The sequence below is a fragment of the Aspergillus luchuensis genome, chromosome 4 (assembly GCF_016861625.1).
Source record: "Aspergillus luchuensis IFO 4308 DNA, chromosome 4, nearly complete sequence".
Taxonomy (NCBI): domain Eukaryota; kingdom Fungi; phylum Ascomycota; class Eurotiomycetes; order Eurotiales; family Aspergillaceae; genus Aspergillus; species Aspergillus luchuensis.
Genome location: NC_054852.1, coordinates 2,765,026 through 2,782,641, shown reverse-complemented (window position 1 = coordinate 2,782,641; position 17,616 = coordinate 2,765,026). Strand labels below are relative to the sequence as shown.

Below are 17,616 nucleotides of genomic sequence, written 5' to 3'. Positions count from 1 at the left end.
TTATTTGTTTTGATATTCTCAGCGTCTCTTTCTCCTTTCTCTCTTTATCGTTTTACCCTCCTGCTGGGGCCTCTTTCACCAGCATTTGTCTCTATCGTTGTTTCTGCCCAGTTTGTTTTTCTTTCCAGTGATACCCCCGATGACAGCAAAATGACTGCTGCTGCGACTTTACTTCCCGCCGGCGAAGATGCGCCCGCATACCGCCCGCGCAGCTACCAGGTGGAGATGTTCGAGGCGAGTTTGAAGGAGAATATCATTGTCACGGTATGCCATATTCACTCTTCCCGGAAGGTTCAGGCTAATAATATATTGCAGATGGGAACTGGCAGTGGGAAAACTCACATGTATGTTTGTTTCTCCACAGTGGAACTCTATTTGAAGTTGACGGTTTCACTGCAGCGCTTTGCTGCGAATCATGAAGGAGTTGGAGAGTAATCCACACAAGGTGAGAAAAAAATAATAAAAGAAGGATATGAAGTTATCTTGGCTCATATGTCATTGACTTATCCTCCGTTGCTCCAGTTAATCTGGTTCTTAACACCCACTGTCGCTCTGTGTCTGCAACAATTCAAATTCATCTCCGACAATATCCCTGCTGTCCGGGCCCGGACACTCACCAGTCTAGACAAGGTCGAGCTCTGGACTGAGCAACCAATCTGGGATGCGATCTTGAAGGAGATGCAGGTGGTGGTGTCCACGCATGCGGTTCTTGCCGATGCGATGAGCCATGGGTTCGTCAAGATCACCCAGCTGGGTCTGATAATTTTCGATGAAGGTATAGTAACGCCATGCTTTAAACCCGGAGTTTATGATGTAGGGGGCTGTGGGTGTGTGGGTATACATGTGTTTGTGAGATGAGAATTGCTTATGCCGTTGTGTTTTTTACTGGCAGCCCATCATTGCATGCGACGCCACCCTGCAAATAAAATCATGGAGGACTTTTATCACCCTGCGCTGGAAAGGCATGGTGCGGAAGCTGTGCCTAAGATTCTCGGCCTCACGGCTAGTCCCGTGGTGAGATCAAATAAACAGGAGCTACTGTGAGTGTAGTGTTGGCGTGCAGGGCAGGACAGGGCAGGGTAGGGTAGGGCTGACCAGATCAGGAAGGTTGAGTCAAATCTTGATGCCGTGTGCAAGACACCACGGATTCATCGGTCAGAGCTGATGACGCATACCCATCGGCCACATTTGCAGCAGATATTGTTCACCCCGGTGCTGCTCGATGACCTACAGGCTGGAAGCAGGACTTTGAAAGCTCTTGTGAACGCCTGGACGTCTATGAGACTCGAGGATGATCCGTACATTAAGAAGTTGAGAAAGAGCCCTCTTGACGGAAGGGCGTTACAGAAAGTCCTTGAGTCCGGGAAGACTTACTGTAACGATCAGCTGAAGAGATTTACAACTAGAAGCCTGCACATTTTCGAAGAGCTTGGTGAATGGGCTGCCGACTACTTCATATACGCTTCTGTCGAGCAGCTCAAAACGAGAGCCGATAATTCGGTGGATAGCATGGGCTGGACCGACGAAGAGAAGGCATATCTATTAGATATCGTCTCGAAGCTACCCACCCCGAGTATCGATCTCACTCCTTCCGACCCGGATAGAATACCTATTTCACCCAAGTTCCGATCCCTGCTGGAATTCTTGGATACAAAGGGCGAGCCTAACTTCTCTGGCCTGATATTTGCTAAGCAGAGGGCTACAGTGAGCGTAATGGAAAAGCTACTGTCTATTCATCCTGTGACGAAACATCGTTTTCGATGCGCCTCCTTCGTCGGCTGGTCCGGCGGAGGTAGCAAAGACGTTCTGGGTGAGCTCCTTGACGCCCGTATGCAGCGCGATACGCTGAGCGAGTTCCGGACCGGTCAGAAGAACTTGATTATTGCGACGGATGTGCTGGAGGAGGGCATTGACATTAGCGCCTGCAGCGTGGTAGTCTGCTATGATAAGCCACCGAACTTGAAGTCGTTCGTACAGAGACGAGGTCGTGCGCGGCACCGGCAATCCACTTATGCCATTATGTTCTCTACAGATGATGAATCTTCTGCACTGAGCAAGTGGGAGGATCTGGAACAGGCCATGATTGAAGCGTACGAGGATGACGAAAGGCGACTGCGCGATGCTTGGGCCCTGGAGGCTATCAACGAAGAAGTGGTGGAAAGGCTTGAGGTGCCATCTACTGGGTATGGCGCCGCGCAGCACCTGCAAAACGTGTACTGATGCTGATGTCTTCCAGTGCTGTCTTGACGGCAGACACCGCTGTTGCACACCTCAACCATTTCTGCGCAGTCCTGCCGCGCCAACCGTATGCGAGCAACGAGCCTGAATTTTCATTCGAGAAAGATGATGCAGATCTATTGAGAGGTACTGTCACATTGCCGTCCTGCGTCCATCCCGGAGTCCGCCGTACTCAGGGCCAGCGATGGTGGCAGACCGAGCGAGCAGCTCGGAAAGAAGCAGCCTTTCAAGCCTATAAACGTCTCTACGAGTTTGGTCTTCTGAGCGATCATCTACTTCCATTCAAGAGGAATTTAGAGCTCAAAGAGACCGACCATACTAACCTACCGGCCCTTGTGGAAGTATCGGAACAGTACGATCCATGGGTCGACTGGGCTTGTTCCTGGTCATCCCCTGATGTCCACCAAACGCAAATTGCTATAAAGAACAACGGGGACTCTCACATGTTTATCAGATTGACCAGCCCAACGAGCCTACCTCCAGTTGAATCGATGACCTTATTCTGGGACAGCGAGACAACCTATACGTTAGCGTTCAACAAACCGAAGCGAATGAAAGGGATCGCCGCTGACAGCATTGAAAATATGAGACTGGCAACAGCACTATATCTCCAGGCTGCAAGCTCTAGACAACTGAGACCCGAACAAGACTTTGTGACTCTGTTTGGGCCCGACCTTCCCGACCCTGAGTTAGCAGAATGGCTCAGGAAGCACGCCGGAGACGAGCCTGCTCTAGAGGTCTACTCTCGCAAGGACTTTCCTAAGATAATGGGCATTGTGCGGGACCGCTTACGCTACAATGAGCCTATGGTATTCAAACGGTGGGTTGTATCTGGACAGGATGACACACCCATAGTCGAGCTCGAATGTGACGCCGTCCCAAAGCGACGAAACCTTTTGCATCGGCAAACATTAGCTGCTAAGCAACTTGATACTGAAACCCCTGATAACTCCTCAAAGATCCGTCTTATTCTTGCGGAAAACTGCACCATAGACAAACTTCCCTATGCCGAAACCATCTTCGGCCGCTTCATATCAGTTATACTGGATAGACTAGAAGCCACATTGGTTGCGACTAGACTATGCGAGACCATTCTCCGCGATCTTGAATTCTCCAGCATTCGTCATGTCATCACGGCCATTACCGCGCCCAGCGCGCAATCACTCACCAACTACCAGCGATACGAGTTCTTCGGCGACTCAGTCCTCAAATTTACCGTCTCATGCCAACTCTTCTTCCAGCACCCCAACTGGCACGAAGGCTATCTCTCCCAAGGACGAGACGAGATCGTCCAAAACTCCCGTCTCGCCCGAGCCGCTCTCGACGCCGGCCTCGACGCCTTCATCATGAACAAGATGTTCACACCCCGCAAATGGACCGCCCCCCTCATCTCCGAAAAGATCAGCCTCACCCCCAAGCAACGAACAATGTCCACCAAAGTCCTCGCCGACGTAGTCGAAGCCCTAATCGGAGCTTCCTACATCGACGGCGGCTTCGCCGCCGCCCACGCCTGCATCCACCGCTTCCTCCCCGAAGTGAACCTCGAGCACATCGACCGCACCACCACCACAGCCCCCTCAACCCCAGAAGGCACCACCAAACACACCCTGAACGACGACCACCTAATGACGCACATCGGCTACACCTTCACTCACAAATCCCTCCTCGTCGAATCCCTCACCCACCCATCCTGCCAATTCGACACCACCACCCAATCCTACCAACGGCTCGAATTCCTCGGCGACGCCGTCCTCGACATGGCCATCATGTCGACCCTCCTCTCCCACCCGCACGAAATCCCACAGGGCCAAATGACCAAGATAAAGCACGCGGTCGTGAACGCCAACCTCCTCGCCTTCTTCTGCATGGAATTCGCCCTCGTCGAGAAACGCTCCACCGTACAAATCACCCCCTCAGGAACCGCCTCCCTCAACCCCTCCTCCACAGACCACAAACTCGAACTCTGGCGCTTCATGCGCTACCAAGGCGCCCATCTCCAAACAGCCCGAGACGCAGCCCTAGCCCGCCACGCCTCGCTCCGCAAATCCATCATCCACGGCCTGCAACACTCCCCTTCCTACCCCTGGAAATACCTCTCCCAGCTCAACGCGGATAAATTCTTCTCCGATATCATTGAGAGTATTCTGGGCGCTATCTTTATTGATTCGCATGGGAATCTGGCCGAGTGTGAGAGGTTTCTGGAACGCTTGGGGCTGTTGTGGTATTTGAGAAGGATTTTGAAGGATGGGGTCGATGTTATGCATCCGAGGAATATTGCGCAGCAGATGGCCAAGGGGGAGATTAGATTTGAGGTGGTGAGGGTGGTGGTGAATGGGGATACTGCTGGTGCTGGTGCTGGTGGAGAGGATGATGGGGCGACGTATCGGTGTACGGTGACGATGACGGGCGTGGAGGGAGTAGCTGTTCTTGTGGAGGGGTGTTTGACTAGTGAGGAGGCGGAGATTACGGCGGCGGAGAGGGCTGTGGAGATTCTTGTGGGGAGGGGATGTAGTTTGTGATTAGTATTGGGTTATATGGAGTTAGGTTTAAGGGTGATGTTTGTAGTTTGAGCGATCTACATCTTGGGTATGAGAATGACATACACTACTGGTTGACTCTACTTTGGATATAGTCTGGATGATATGACCTGGTATTGATAATAATGCCACACGAATAAACTAACTACATTACAGAACAGCCTTAGTGGCATATCGTCAACCCTTCCTTCTTCCACCCTTAGCCCGAGATCGCGTAACCCTCTTACTGGGTTGTGGTTCAGGCTCTTCCTCTACCTCATCCTCACTCTCCGCCGACTGCTCTGCCTGTTCCTCCGACGTCTCAGCTCCCTCGCTGTGCGACTCGAGCTGATCATCCTCGCTACCAGTAGCAGCCACCATGACGCCGTCATCCGTTACATCTCCTCCCGCGGACGAGCGGGTCTCTGTGCCATCAACACTGCCACTGGAGATATTGGACGACTGCTGCTGTTCCTTGCGGATGCCCGCCAGGACCTTCTTCGCCTCGCTTTCCTCACCGTTCCATGCGCCACAGTTGCCGCATCTCCAGCGACCTAGTTCTTCAAGTGTCTTGATGCCTGGGGGCGCCTGGCCGTTGACTATCCGACAGGTGGAGCAGATCAACGCGAACCGGTTCTTGGGCTGGGTTTCATCTTCGCCCAGCAATACGTCCAGCAGGCGGTCGTACCAGTGAGACTGCTCCACATATTGTGGGGGCGTACTGGAGAAAGCGTTTGGAGCGAACCCAGGCTCTTCGAGGCCTACGTTCATGCTTGGCGACCTCTGCTGCTGTGGTGGTTGTTGGCCTGGGAAATTTTGCGGAGACTGCTGGTGGTGCTGGAATGCGACTGGCGGGGTGGCAGGCGGCTGGGGAGAAGGAGGGAATTGCTGCGGTGCTGGTCGTCGGATATTCGCTGTCGGGGGCGGGGGGATACCCGTGCGCTGGACCTGCTGCTGCTGCTGCTGCTGAGATGGTTGCCTGCGCTTCGCTCCCTCGGACTTGTTGCGCTTCGCGTCGCCAGACTTGACCGAGTTCGAGCGCGCGGGTTTGGGCGATTCCCCGCCGTATTTCTCGAGGAGCTGTTGGGTGGAGTTCCAGCGCGTGGCGGTCTTTAGGTCCTCGATGGTTTTCTCGCGCTGTTTGTGGAGATCGTCGAGATAGGCCTGGGTTTTGGAGATGCGGTAGTCATAGTAGCGGGTGGAGATGGTGCGGATGAGGTAGATCCTGTATGAGAATGGTGGTTAGAAGCAGTGATGCAGGTGTGACGCTCCGCAATAGGGGTGGGGTGGGGGTTGGCAGGTCGCAGTGAGGGAGTAGATCAGGGGAATTGTGGACGTACAGGATTGGGCCACCGATGATCGCGCCGTATTCTGTGATCCCCCAATTCTGCCACCCGAGGACTAGAGCAATGATAATTGAATAGAGGAGGTAGGCGAAGGTGGTGTAGAGAGTCCAGAGAGCTTTGAAGCGGCGGGCATGTTGGCGGTGGAGGTCGAGACGAGTGGTGGCTCGGGTGATCTTGGTGGAGAGGGCAGCAAGAGCTTTTTCAAAGGATGCTGGAGAGGTGTCCTCGGCCTAAGAATGAGGAAATGGTAAGTTGGTGGACTGGAGACTGGCGGTGGATGGGGACTGGACTTACCCTGAAGGGCCACAGGGACACCATGACGGGCTAGCTGTCTAGGGAGTGTGTCGGGGAGTAATCTAATCGAATAATACAGGTCGCACTAGGAGAAGGACATGGTAACTGAACAATAGGAAGTTTGAAAGAAAGACCAGGGTGGAATGGAGAGAAGAGAAAGAGAGGGAAGGGAAGGAAAAGAGAGGCGGAGAAGAAGGCGTGAAGAGGAAGAGCGAGTGGATGCAGGCAGAAAGTGAGACTCGCTCCATCGACGTCAACGTCAGCAGCTCCCGCGCACAGACCAACTTCTTTCATACATTGTCTCCATCTTCCCTTCTTTTCCCACTCTCTTTCTTCTCCTCTCCGTCTCTTCCACTCACCGCTATTACTATACCCCGCTGGTTCAACCTTTACTACTGTGTTCCTTTCTCTTGAGGACATGTTTCTAGCCGTACAATCTTAGTGATGATCCCGTTAGATCGCCAAATTGGGCTCTGACACGATGATCTCTCCATATCCAGCTGGACAACATCTCATTTCCATGAAATCCAGGCCAACCTGGGTGAATAATTAATATATACTCTGAGACTTTTAGTGTGAGCGCAATAGCTTCCATACCTGCCAGGAACATCAACAGCTTCCGCTTGGTCATCCAGTCACGCTGTCCGCGTGACTCGCAGGTCTCATTGCTTGTTTCAGAACTCAGCTGGTCTCTGCTCCACATTACACTTGATCAAAGAATTCCCAACTTCTTACGGACACAGTAATGAATCCCTTCGAAGCCAGACTGGAGTCAGCTATCTATAAAGGTCTCGGGCTCGTGACGGAACACGGCCTAGCGTTTCCGCAAACCTTTTGCAAGCCTTATAGTTTTGCCTGCAAAACGAATGGAGCTAATCACTCCGTGACGGGATTGTCCCCGTTTCTGTTCCGCAACATAGCGTGTGGATTGCACCTGCGGTGCATCCAAGCAAGGGTCTTCGGACGTCTCCCTGTCTGCCAACATTCCGTCAAGCTCGCCACTCTCTGATCGGAAGATCTTCAAATACCCTCTAGTGCATCACCGGCAGGCTGGTAGTTATCTACCAGGCCTCACGTAACCCCGAACTCCTTCACTTCTCGGCGGTATCATAAGCACGGCCCTATGGTAGCCCTTGTAGCTCCTAGCAACTCTGGTAAAGACCAGTCATCATCATCTCACTGGCGAAGCCGCAATCATCTATTCGCGCAAGGAAGGCTATGTCGGATACGGCTTTCTGCATAGACACATCGTCTAGATCGAGGGCTCGCATATGACACAGCCCCAGGTGGCTCGCATGCTGCCGCAGGGCTGCTGCCAGTGTACCTTCACAGCCTACATCTTCTGGGCCTTATTCTTGGCTATATGTCGACCTGCCAAGCCTCCAATGCCCGTAAGCGCGCCCAAATCGTCCGACAGACCCGCCTGAGCGGATTCTCCTCACAAGCAGACGTCTATCATCGCTCTAGGTCCAAAGTCATTGTAGTCGTCTAGGAATGTCGTAGTGAATTGGGGCTTGGTAGACACTTTCGTATCTTGCAAGGGCCATCTCGCTCCTGGGGTTCGTTCATTTTTGCAACCCAGTTCTACGTCCGGGTAGCACCGATGCCTCCGAATCATCCGAACTGAAGATCCAAGATGACGCATATTTGGGATCGGCGCCGATCCCCATCGCATGAATTGCTGGGATATCCGGGGAAGTGAGCGATGTCGCAGGGATGTTACATTGGGGAAAGTATATCGTCCTTCCCGTCGTCTTTATTTGGCATTGCCTTACGGCACCAGCTCGTATTCCTGAACTCCGCCTTCCCTAATTATTCCACTTCCCTGGCCTGGCAACTCAATCGATCTGCCATTGCTAATGAAAATTATGAGCGTCATACATGATGAGCACGGTATTTAGTCGCAAGAAAACATGCCACTATGTAGGGACCATCGCCGCCGTCGAGTGCAGCCTGCAATGCCCGTTGACATGGACTTCTCGTATTCACGCAACAACACGAGCTCTCCACCGCACCATTTCTACGATTGGAGAGTCAAGAATCTCCGGCTCGCCGTCGCATGGACTCGATGCTGAAGGTTTGAGACCTGCATCTCACCCTCACGTGCCCACCGTGAGATGTCATAAATATCGGTCCCAATTTAGCAATCAACCATTGAGATGCCTTTTATTCGACTCTCGGCGGCGTCGGAAAGTACATTCAAAGATCCCTGTCTCATGACGTCGGTTCACATTTGTCTACACTCGGCTGTAGGCGAGAGGTCGTGAATCCAATCGACGTCAACTAAAGTCATGGAACGCCTGAAGCCGTGGCAGGGTGTCTACGACCCGGCAGGAAGTGAGACAGATACGAAGAGCCAGAGACCGCATGACAACCTCGACAAAATATAGTATATATGGCCTTCAGTACAAGGAGCGAAAGGAAAAAGGTATAAAGCAGGCCTTATCCCTCGACATTCAAGGACTATTCCAGCAACACAACAGCATTCCATCCCAACTTGTCTCTTGACCATCATCATTAATCAATCATCTAATTCCACCTTCAATCAAACACTCCCTCCTTACCTCAAGATGAAGTCGATCAGTGCCGTCCTCATTGCCCTCCTGGCTACCTCCGTCTCTGCGGGCCCTATCATCCCCGCTGTGACCATCGCCCTGGCCAACGACCAGACTGGTGCACAGGGCAGCGCCGCCGTCCCTGCCGACGGCAGTGTGCAGAGCATCTCGGCTCTGTACGGAAACACCGGAGTCGGCTCTGGTGGTGTGGTCAAGGCCTCGTCGGCGCAATTGACCAACTTCCAGGCGAACACCAACTGCGTGATCACGAACTACGGATCGGTTCTGGCTACCCTGAACTCCCGGAACACCTATGTGGACCTGGATGGAAACCCGAGTGCGGCGCAGCCAGTGGACCTGAGTGCTGCCACTGTCAAGTGCACTGTCTAATCGCTTTCGTTACAGTGGCATGCCGTTTAGGATATATGGCGAGGGGGACTAGACTTTGGGTCATATTGATCAGCAGGTACCAATGAGGTTGCGTATAGGGGGGAGATAATGAAGGATTTCGGGTTACTCATATCGATATACAAACAATGAAGTGAATCTTCTGCCATGCCATGCCATGCCATGTAGTTCTCATAACTGTCCCCGTAGAGATCATCACAATGCAGTAGATGCCACACATTTGTTTTGCCAAGCACCAGTCAATAGCAGAATATATTAGAGTTGTTCGTGACAAATGACAGCCGGCCCACAATAAAACCTTATCTAGCGGCCAAACTGATCCGAAGGCCATAGTTTGCCTGTCTGGCTCCGGATCCGAGTCCCCGGACATCTCGATGCTCAACCGAGGGTGAACCTGTCTTCACAATTGTCTGTGCGTATCCCAGACTCCGTCGCATAGGTCAACCATAATGCATCAAACACCTCTATAGATAGCATTCATGATTATCCAGTGAGATTAGTTAGTATCAAGTTGTTAGTAGTCCAAAAATCAGCACATCAAACAAACAACCTGACTCACTCCATGATTACATAGATAACTACTTACATCGGCTTACAATTCCAGACCAGAATATCTCACACGCGACCAACTGCTCATCAAGTGGATGAACTGCTGCCAAAGGCATCTTCCAATTCGTCCCTACAAACCAACACGACGATCTCCCGTGGGCCTCGAGAATCCTTGCTTTGTTCGTAGCTTCGCAGCTCCGCAACGGACGGCTCCAGACCCTTGCAGGTGCCGCTCTCAACCACGGATCCCATGATGAACATATCAGAACTTTATCTGCGGTTGATTGAGGGTTAGTTCTATACAGCCCCGGAGATGGTTTCTCCTACATCCACATCTGGTTCGGATATAGGACTTCAGCTTCAGCAGTTGAGCTACACACACATTCACGTCGAGTCTTTGTTATACTCGCCCCCCATAACATAGCCCTCACATCAACCCTATACCATATAAGCCAACGTCTTCATGGCACCCAACTCATTCCCAAACCAGATAATGACCCAACTACCACCACCATGAACACCACCACCACCACCACCACAACACAACCCTCCGCCTCCACCCTCCCCCAACCCGACATCTACACAGCAATATCCCTCCTCTCCATCTCCACCTTCACCTGTCTCCTCCTGTACTACCTCATCTTCGACCTCTCCTTCTTCCCCCCAAACCCATTAAAAGCACCAACCACAACCACCCTCATTACCACAATAACAACCACAACAACAACAACAACCCTCCTCTCCACCACCTTCACCATCCTCCTCCTCTTCAACCTTCCCCCAAACAATCCCCGCCGTCCGAATAACCTCCGCCATCCTCCTCGTCCTAACCACCACCACCTCCAGCATATCCAACACCCTCCTGCTCTACTTCTCCCTCCCCCTAATAACAATCCACCAAAAACCCGCCTACTACCACCTGAAAACCCAACGGATCCTCCTCTGTGGCATAATCGCCACCATCCTCCTCTTCCAACTCCCCCACGTTATCGTCGCCCCCGCAGCAGCCACCCTATACAAGAACGGCCACTGGTCGCACGCCGTCACAATCCTCGAGCGCATCTCAGTGACAGCGTACTGCGGGAGGGAGATACTTCTCCTGGGGTGTTATGCGTGGGGTGTGGTGAGGTATCTTCGGCCAGTTATACACGACCATTACCAGCAGTACTACTACCAGTATCAACCCCATACGGGACATGGGAAGGGGACACAGCTCCTCTACACCCTCCTAATGGCCGGCTGCGTCTCGCTCATCCTCAACATAGCCAACATCGTGGCCGTGTATGTGGTTCACACCGCCGCGGCGATGGCTTTCTTCCCCTTGGTGGTTAGTACGAAGGTGCTGGTTGAGGGGGTTGCGGTGGGGAGGCTTGTGGGTTTTGTTGATACTCCTCTTCAATACTATCAGCAGAATAGTAGTATATATTCGGTTACTGGGTGTGGGAGTCAGTCGAGGAGGGGGAGTGCGCAGCCGCTTATTATGCAGAGGGGGTCTGTGGCGATGATGTCGGGGGGGTTGGGGAGTAGCGTTGGGATTGGTGAGGGTAAGGATGGTGGTAGTGGGGGTAGTGGTAGTGAAGGGGAAGGAAGTCCCGGGGGTACTTGGGGGAGGGAAAAGGAGCAGTGGTGGTATAGGAGCAGGATGGGATCTGTTGATACGGTGGTGTCTGTGGCGGAGCCGCCGGTGGCTCATTCGGCGGAGCATTTGGTGCAGGAGGTGGTGGTGGATTTAGAGGGTGGTGCTGGTGTTGGCGTTAGTCGGCGGACGTCGGTTGTATAAATGGGTGGGATAAGTTATTGGGGGTATGATTATCTTTCATGGATGTTGTATCGTGATTATATTAAATCGTGGGCTGTGACTAGATATATTAGTTTGATTCATCAAGTGATCTGTGTGTAACGTTGAAGTGGTCCCCTCAAGCACTCGCATACTTTCTACATTCTACATCTACATACTAATACTTTTCCACTGAGTTGAGAGTTATACCACGCGTGGCTGTGTTGACCATTCATCATAATATCACACGTGATATGTAGTATACAAAAGGGATAGACACCAGCAAATTCTCGCTAAAGCTAAGCAGGTAGAACGAAACAAAAATCCTTGTAGAAATAGTTAACCGAACTTGCTATATGGCTGTACGTGTGCTCATAGACCATTAAACATAACATAATGCATAAACCGACCAACCAACCAAGCCATGATAGATGAAGGACAGGACTCAGATCCCATGAGTTCAAAACACAAAGATGAGCCTAGACAAATCAACTAATGGGGTATACATGGACAAAGAAATGTAGAATTTTCACAAGACGAGGCTCCAATCAGGTCGAACACACGTAGAATGCCGATCATTCATTTTCTTTCGTCATGTCGCGGTCGTGACTTTTGTGTGCTGTTGTAAAGTAGATGTGAAATAACCATGCGCTCAAATGCATGACAAGAAATGGATAACGTATTCCGTGTGGACATACGCTATTTTGAGAATAGAGAGATGGTGATGATGAGGCCAAATGGTGGTGCTACTGCTTCTCGGGAGTAGGCGTGAACCAGCCGCCTTGTTCCCAGTCGCAGCCTGGATGATACGTAGCAGCGTTTCTTGTATCTCCCGTCTGAAGGCCTTCAAAGAGCACGTTAAGTCGGTTGAAGTTGATGGGTTTCATGACCCAGCCATCGAAGCCTGCATCAACATATAAGGACATGTCCTTCTCTAAAAGAGAGGCTGAAACTGCAAATATGGGAATTCGATTGTTCAGCTTTGCGACCGACGAGAGCTCTGTCGAATCGGACGAGGTTTCGAACTCGCGGATCATTTCCGTCGATTTGATACCATCCACAATCGGCATCTATCTTGCATTAGTATGTCTATACTAACAAATACTTAAGGAAGGCCTACCTGGATATCCATCAAGATGACATCATATTGCGCAGGATCGGCTCGGTATGAAGCTGCGCATTCTTCACCGTTTACTGTCAGTTGGACAGTGTGGCCTAGCTTCCCGAGCCTCTTCTGTACAATCTTGCCATTGATAGGGTCGTCTTCGGCCACAAGAACGCGGTACTTGCCAGACGGGGCTTTAGTGTCCGAGCCTGCAGGAGCACTCGTTGGAGCGGGTCCTGCAGGGCCTGCAATAGTGCTTGCCGGTTTGTCGGATATGGACAGATTCTGCACGTTCCGCTGCAAAGCACGTGTGACGTCATCCAATCTTTCAGGGGTTGAAGGCAGCGTAACGAGTTTCCGGCGATCTGAAGAGGGAAGCAGACCAGCAGCTTCGTCTTTCGTACGATCAATAGATTCCTCAACTACCAGTTTGGCGTCCAGCTCGTCTGCAGACGGGCTATTCGGGCCACGATAGCTACCACTGCGTCGCCATCCATCACTTGGTGCAGACGAGCTGCTGTCGACTAAGATAAACTCTTCCTTGGCCTCAAAAGGGATGGCGCCATCGTCCTGCGTTGACGTTTGTGGGGTTTCGGGTTGGTTAGAATCCGTTTCCTCTGGTGTGGCAAATTGTAGCGAAATCTGGAAGCGGCTACCCTTGCCCTCCTCCGACCGCACTGTGAGCTGACCGTGGGTATTCCGTACAATGCGAGACACCAAAGCGAGCCCCAACCCGAGGACACCTTTCTGGCGTTCACTCTCAGTATGCTGCGAATTATTGTTAGGATCTCGGTCGAAAAAGTAGCTGTCGTCCTCTGAGGAGACCTGCTCCAATTCCTGGAACATCGTCTCCAGCATAGCGGACGACATTCCGGTCCCCGTATCAAGCACCGTCATGTGTATGGTTGCAAACCCAGGCTCTGGATTGCCAGGCGCTCGCCACATTTCGACAGTGACGCCACCCGTAGATGTATGCTGGATGGCATTTGAGATCAGATTTGAAATTGCCTGCCGAACACGCCGTTCATCACCCATGACGGTCTTCGGGAGCCCGGGGTGGGCGTGGACCGTATACTCAATTCCTTTCCGGTGCGCCTCGCCGGAAAACATGCCGGTCGCTTCCTTGAAACATAACGGAAGATCGAAGGGTTCATCTTTGATTAAATTGTGTCCCTTTTCGGTGTTGGTCAGGTCCAATAGGTCGTTGATGACGTAGATCAATGATTTCGAGGCGGAGTATGATTTGGTTAGATTGTCGCGAGTCTCCGTGTCCAAGGCACCTTCGAGAGCAATTTCTAGATAATTGACAATGGCATTCAGCGGGGTTCGGACTTCGTGGGCTGAGTTAGCCAGAAGCAGCTTCGTCAACTGCGAACCTTCTAGCGCAGCTTCCTGTTGTCTCCATACTTTGATAAATTTGCCATAGACCAGGCATAAAACGGCTGCAGTCTCTACTTCCGATTCGCTCCATTCACGAGCCCGGTCCATGACAGTCTCAGTCCAGACCTGGAAACTCGCGCGAGGTTCGAGGTGACCATTTTGCAGAAGTTTCGTATAAGGATTGCCACCCCATTTGATCTGCGTCAGCTCGCCCTTGCGGAAGAAGACGATAAAGTCCTTGCCATCGGCCGACAGAGGCACGTACAACATGCCCGAGATCTCCTTGAAGCCTGGCGGGTAACGCAAGTCTGGAAAGTCCTTCTTCACATGATGCGATGCAACAACGGAATTGAGCTGGCGGATCTTGAGAAACTCTAGCAGAGCCAGCATCTCCTGTGACTCGGTTGACTTTCCGAGGATCTTGGTCTCCCCTCTGATAGACAATGCGCCGTAGTCCGCATCAAAAAGCTTCAGCAAATCATCCGATGAGGCAATTATGTAACCAGAGGGGTTTGCATCCGTAGGTATGGTGTTTAGGAGCTTGCGTGCCTGGAGACGTGATGCGTAAGAGAGACGCTCAATGTTCCGAGACAGTGTGTCACCGATCAACCGACACATTTTCCGGATCGGGAAAGGTACTCGCATGCCGGCGTCTCCATATGAGTGGCAGGAGATCAGACCCCAAAGATCATGCGTGTTGTTGATACTGATCGACATGGACGCACGGACCCCCATGTTCGCTAGGTACTTGATGTGGATAGGCGACATTGCACGCAAGTAGGCATGCGTCATGTCCAGAGGGGTCTTGAGATCCTCGATGCCTCGACACACCAACCGTGAGCTCATCTGCTCACGGTCGTAGAGTATGCGTACTTTGTTGAGACGATACAAGTCGCGGGCTTGCTTCGGAATATCCGATGACGGGAAATGTAATCCCTTATACAAGTCCTTGGTCATTCTCGTGTCGACTAATTCTGCCACCACATCTCCATTGGCCTCGCTATCGAATTGATATATCATGACGCGGTGAAATCCCGTCAACTCTTTAACTATGCCAATCGTAATGTTGAGCAAGGCGTCCATGTTCTGGGCATCACCAAGCTGATCCTGAATCTGGCTAACAATACTGAACACCTCCATGGCAGCTGCCTCGCCTCTCCTTCTGCGTGCATTGCGAAGCACTCGTAGCGGCTGGCTGATGTTCACGGTGCTGCTTGCTAATTGATCAGGTGTTGGCTCAAAGCCCAGAGTATCTGTCGGGGATGTAGGTGTTGTGCGCCCAGCAACGTTGAGAGGGTTAATGCGGTCGTCCTCCAATTCGAACTCACAGATGAGCACATCCCGGTGAGCAGGGTTTACATGAATGGCACACCAAAAGCGTCGAGGCCGGCTAAATCGATCCTTGACGGCAAGGATGAATACCTCTGGGCCATCGCTAACGGGGTCGTATCCATCGTCTCTAATGAAGTCAATGTGATCGAGGAGGATGTCGGTCTGATCGTCTTGCAGGAGGTCAGAGAAACTCTCCAGCGCAAAAAGGCTGCTTGGTGAGTGACCCAGAATAGCTTCAGAATTTTCACTAGCTACATGGACCGCTAGTGAACCCTCAGATGTCTCGCGCAAAACAAGCATGACGCCAAAGGTTTGCACGGCGCCCGGAATGTGGATCGGTTCGTCTTCACAGGCCCGAAAAGAATCAGGTGTATTGCCTGTTATAACAGCATGACCCGCCGCCGTAACCACGTGCTGGAACCGCGAAGTAACAAGGCTCCCATGGCCCTCTTCCGGCGCCACTTTCCTGTACGTGGAGCGTTCGTCCGGCGGAGCGTCTCGCTCGGCAGCGCTCGAGGCCGGCGAGAAGACATCAGAAGACGGCTGCGAGAGCCGACCAGTCGACTCAGGACTATGGACAGGCGCGTTGGGAGACGGATTGGTATGTGGCGAGCTAGTAGATTGTGAACTCAATTGGTCCCAAGTATCGGCGTCGATAATTGAATATGAGCGAGCACCACTTCGCGGAGAACGGATTTCATTTGGTATGCTTTGCTGAGTAGTGTCTGTAGAAACGGGATTAAAGGAAATGATTGACCGAATAGGGTATACTCGGTCCGTGCCGCCTACAGTCGTACCGTCCATGGAGGTATTGTGGCCTTGATCTGGAACAGTTGTTTCTTCGTTGGATGTCGGCGGTACTTCGGGGGCATGAGGGTCGAGATCCGTGCCCCGACCTGTCGAGGTGGGGGGATTGTTCAAATCCATTTTCGGACTAGGGGGGGGAGGAGCAGTGGCCCGATAGGAAATTGTTTGCTCTCCACGTATGCTCAACGTGACATTGGCAAGTTGTGATTATGGGGTGGCCTGGGCGATGCGAAGCAAGTGGTTCAACCGGAGTAAAATGTTGTCCTCCCAATTCGACCGCGGGGAATATTCACGGTCGGTTGCCCAAGGCAGCCAGCGGGGCGAAACTGCTCGATATGGGGGAACGGGGCCGCGAATGGGATACTCGACGCACAAGGTGACGCGGGGTAGGACAAATCGGAGGATATGGGGGAGGAAGTCTGGAGTATGCTGATGAAGGGTTAGCGGTGACTTGGCAAGCTGAAACAATGTAGCTAAGAGTAACCACCACTCATCCAGACGGGGAGGGTAAGAACCAAACACATACTAACAATAGGTGAAGAGGGGAGGTCGAGACCGGGGGGGAGGGGTGTGGTGGCAGGCGGGCTGATAGTGAGGAGCAATATATTACCACTATATAGAATGGTCACAGAGGCGAAAGTGATATAGTTCGTCGCACTGCCCGAACAATTCAAATGGAGACCGGTTACCGACCGAGAGGGTAAGGTATTTCGGGAATCCAAACGCCCCTTAGCGAGGGTTCCAGCGAAGAAACCAGCAAGATGGAGCAAGTCAGAGGAGGAGGAAAAAGAATCAGTTTCATGAGGACGGACTCTCTTTCGTTCCCCAGATGGCCCGGATGCCTTCTTCGGGTTTAGCGGCCAGCCGTTGGTGGCCAGAAGTTGGCAGAGACCAATCAGCAGCACGGATGACCCCTCCACAGGGCCTCCCGCCCGACTGGGAAAAAAGATGAATTCCAGCCCGCGATTCACCACGATCGGGTAGTGTTCCTGCCAATCACAGCCCTGCGCATCCCGTGACGAGTGCCGTTTCCAGGCTAGCCCACATGTCCACTCCACACATACGTACCCATGAGGGTTATCCTGGCATTTTTGGCCAATTTATCTCTGCATTTCCTCATCGAGTTAGCACAGCACCTGGATGGTTAGTCAGTCACGTTCATGTTCACAGTAACGTTCTGCCTGGTACGTTAAGTAGTGATGAAAGTATGAATGTGTGGCAGCTGTCAGGCAGACAGCATTGTGGCCAGGGTTCACCCACCACACCTCCCAAACTTATCGACCCGGATAATAACTTAGTGTGAATATGA

General features: G+C 52.1%; 6 protein-coding genes across 6 annotated transcripts; 3 read left to right on the top strand and 3 right to left on the bottom strand.

Moving 5' to 3' along the window:
- Positions 1 to 150: 150 nt before the first annotated feature.
- DCL21 (putative RNA helicase/RNAse III) lies at positions 151 to 4,757 on the top strand (the record flags this gene model as incomplete). Its single annotated transcript, XM_041689372.1, has 7 exons — positions 151 to 264; positions 316 to 344; positions 400 to 445; positions 523 to 775; positions 893 to 1,040; positions 1,104 to 2,183; positions 2,237 to 4,757. 7 exons carry the CDS (start codon positions 151 to 153, stop codon positions 4,755 to 4,757), a joined length of 4,191 nt encoding a protein of 1,396 aa, XP_041543063.1.
- Positions 4,758 to 4,952: 195 nt separating this feature from the next.
- AKAW2_40982S (uncharacterized protein) lies at positions 4,953 to 6,418 on the bottom strand (the record flags this gene model as incomplete). The annotated part of the gene is made up of 3 exons (XM_041689371.1): positions 4,953 to 5,979; positions 6,095 to 6,330; positions 6,395 to 6,418. 3 exons carry the CDS (start codon positions 6,416 to 6,418, stop codon positions 4,953 to 4,955), a joined length of 1,287 nt encoding a protein of 428 aa, XP_041543062.1.
- A 2,546-nt stretch (positions 6,419 to 8,964) lies between these two features.
- Positions 8,965 to 9,339, top strand: AKAW2_40981A (uncharacterized protein; the record flags this gene model as incomplete). Its single annotated transcript, XM_041689370.1, has 1 exon — positions 8,965 to 9,339. The coding sequence occupies one exon, from the start codon at positions 8,965 to 8,967 to the stop codon at positions 9,337 to 9,339; it is 375 nt and encodes a 124-aa protein (XP_041543061.1).
- Positions 9,340 to 9,993: 654 nt separating this feature from the next.
- On the bottom strand, positions 9,994 to 10,167 carry AKAW2_40980S (uncharacterized protein; the record flags this gene model as incomplete). The annotated part of the gene is made up of 1 exon (XM_041689369.1): positions 9,994 to 10,167. One exon carries the CDS (start codon positions 10,165 to 10,167, stop codon positions 9,994 to 9,996), a length of 174 nt encoding a protein of 57 aa, XP_041543060.1.
- A 252-nt stretch (positions 10,168 to 10,419) lies between these two features.
- On the top strand, positions 10,420 to 11,686 carry AKAW2_40979A (uncharacterized protein; the record flags this gene model as incomplete). Its single annotated transcript, XM_041689367.1, has 2 exons — positions 10,420 to 10,535; positions 10,753 to 11,686. The coding sequence occupies 2 exons, from the start codon at positions 10,420 to 10,422 to the stop codon at positions 11,684 to 11,686; spliced, it is 1,050 nt and encodes a 349-aa protein (XP_041543059.1).
- A 743-nt stretch (positions 11,687 to 12,429) lies between these two features.
- Positions 12,430 to 16,427, bottom strand: fphA (putative sensor histidine kinase/response regulator; the record flags this gene model as incomplete). The annotated part of the gene is made up of 2 exons (XM_041689366.1): positions 12,430 to 12,753; positions 12,804 to 16,427. 2 exons carry the CDS (start codon positions 16,425 to 16,427, stop codon positions 12,430 to 12,432), a joined length of 3,948 nt encoding a protein of 1,315 aa, XP_041543058.1.
- Positions 16,428 to 17,616: the final 1,189 nt, after the last annotated feature.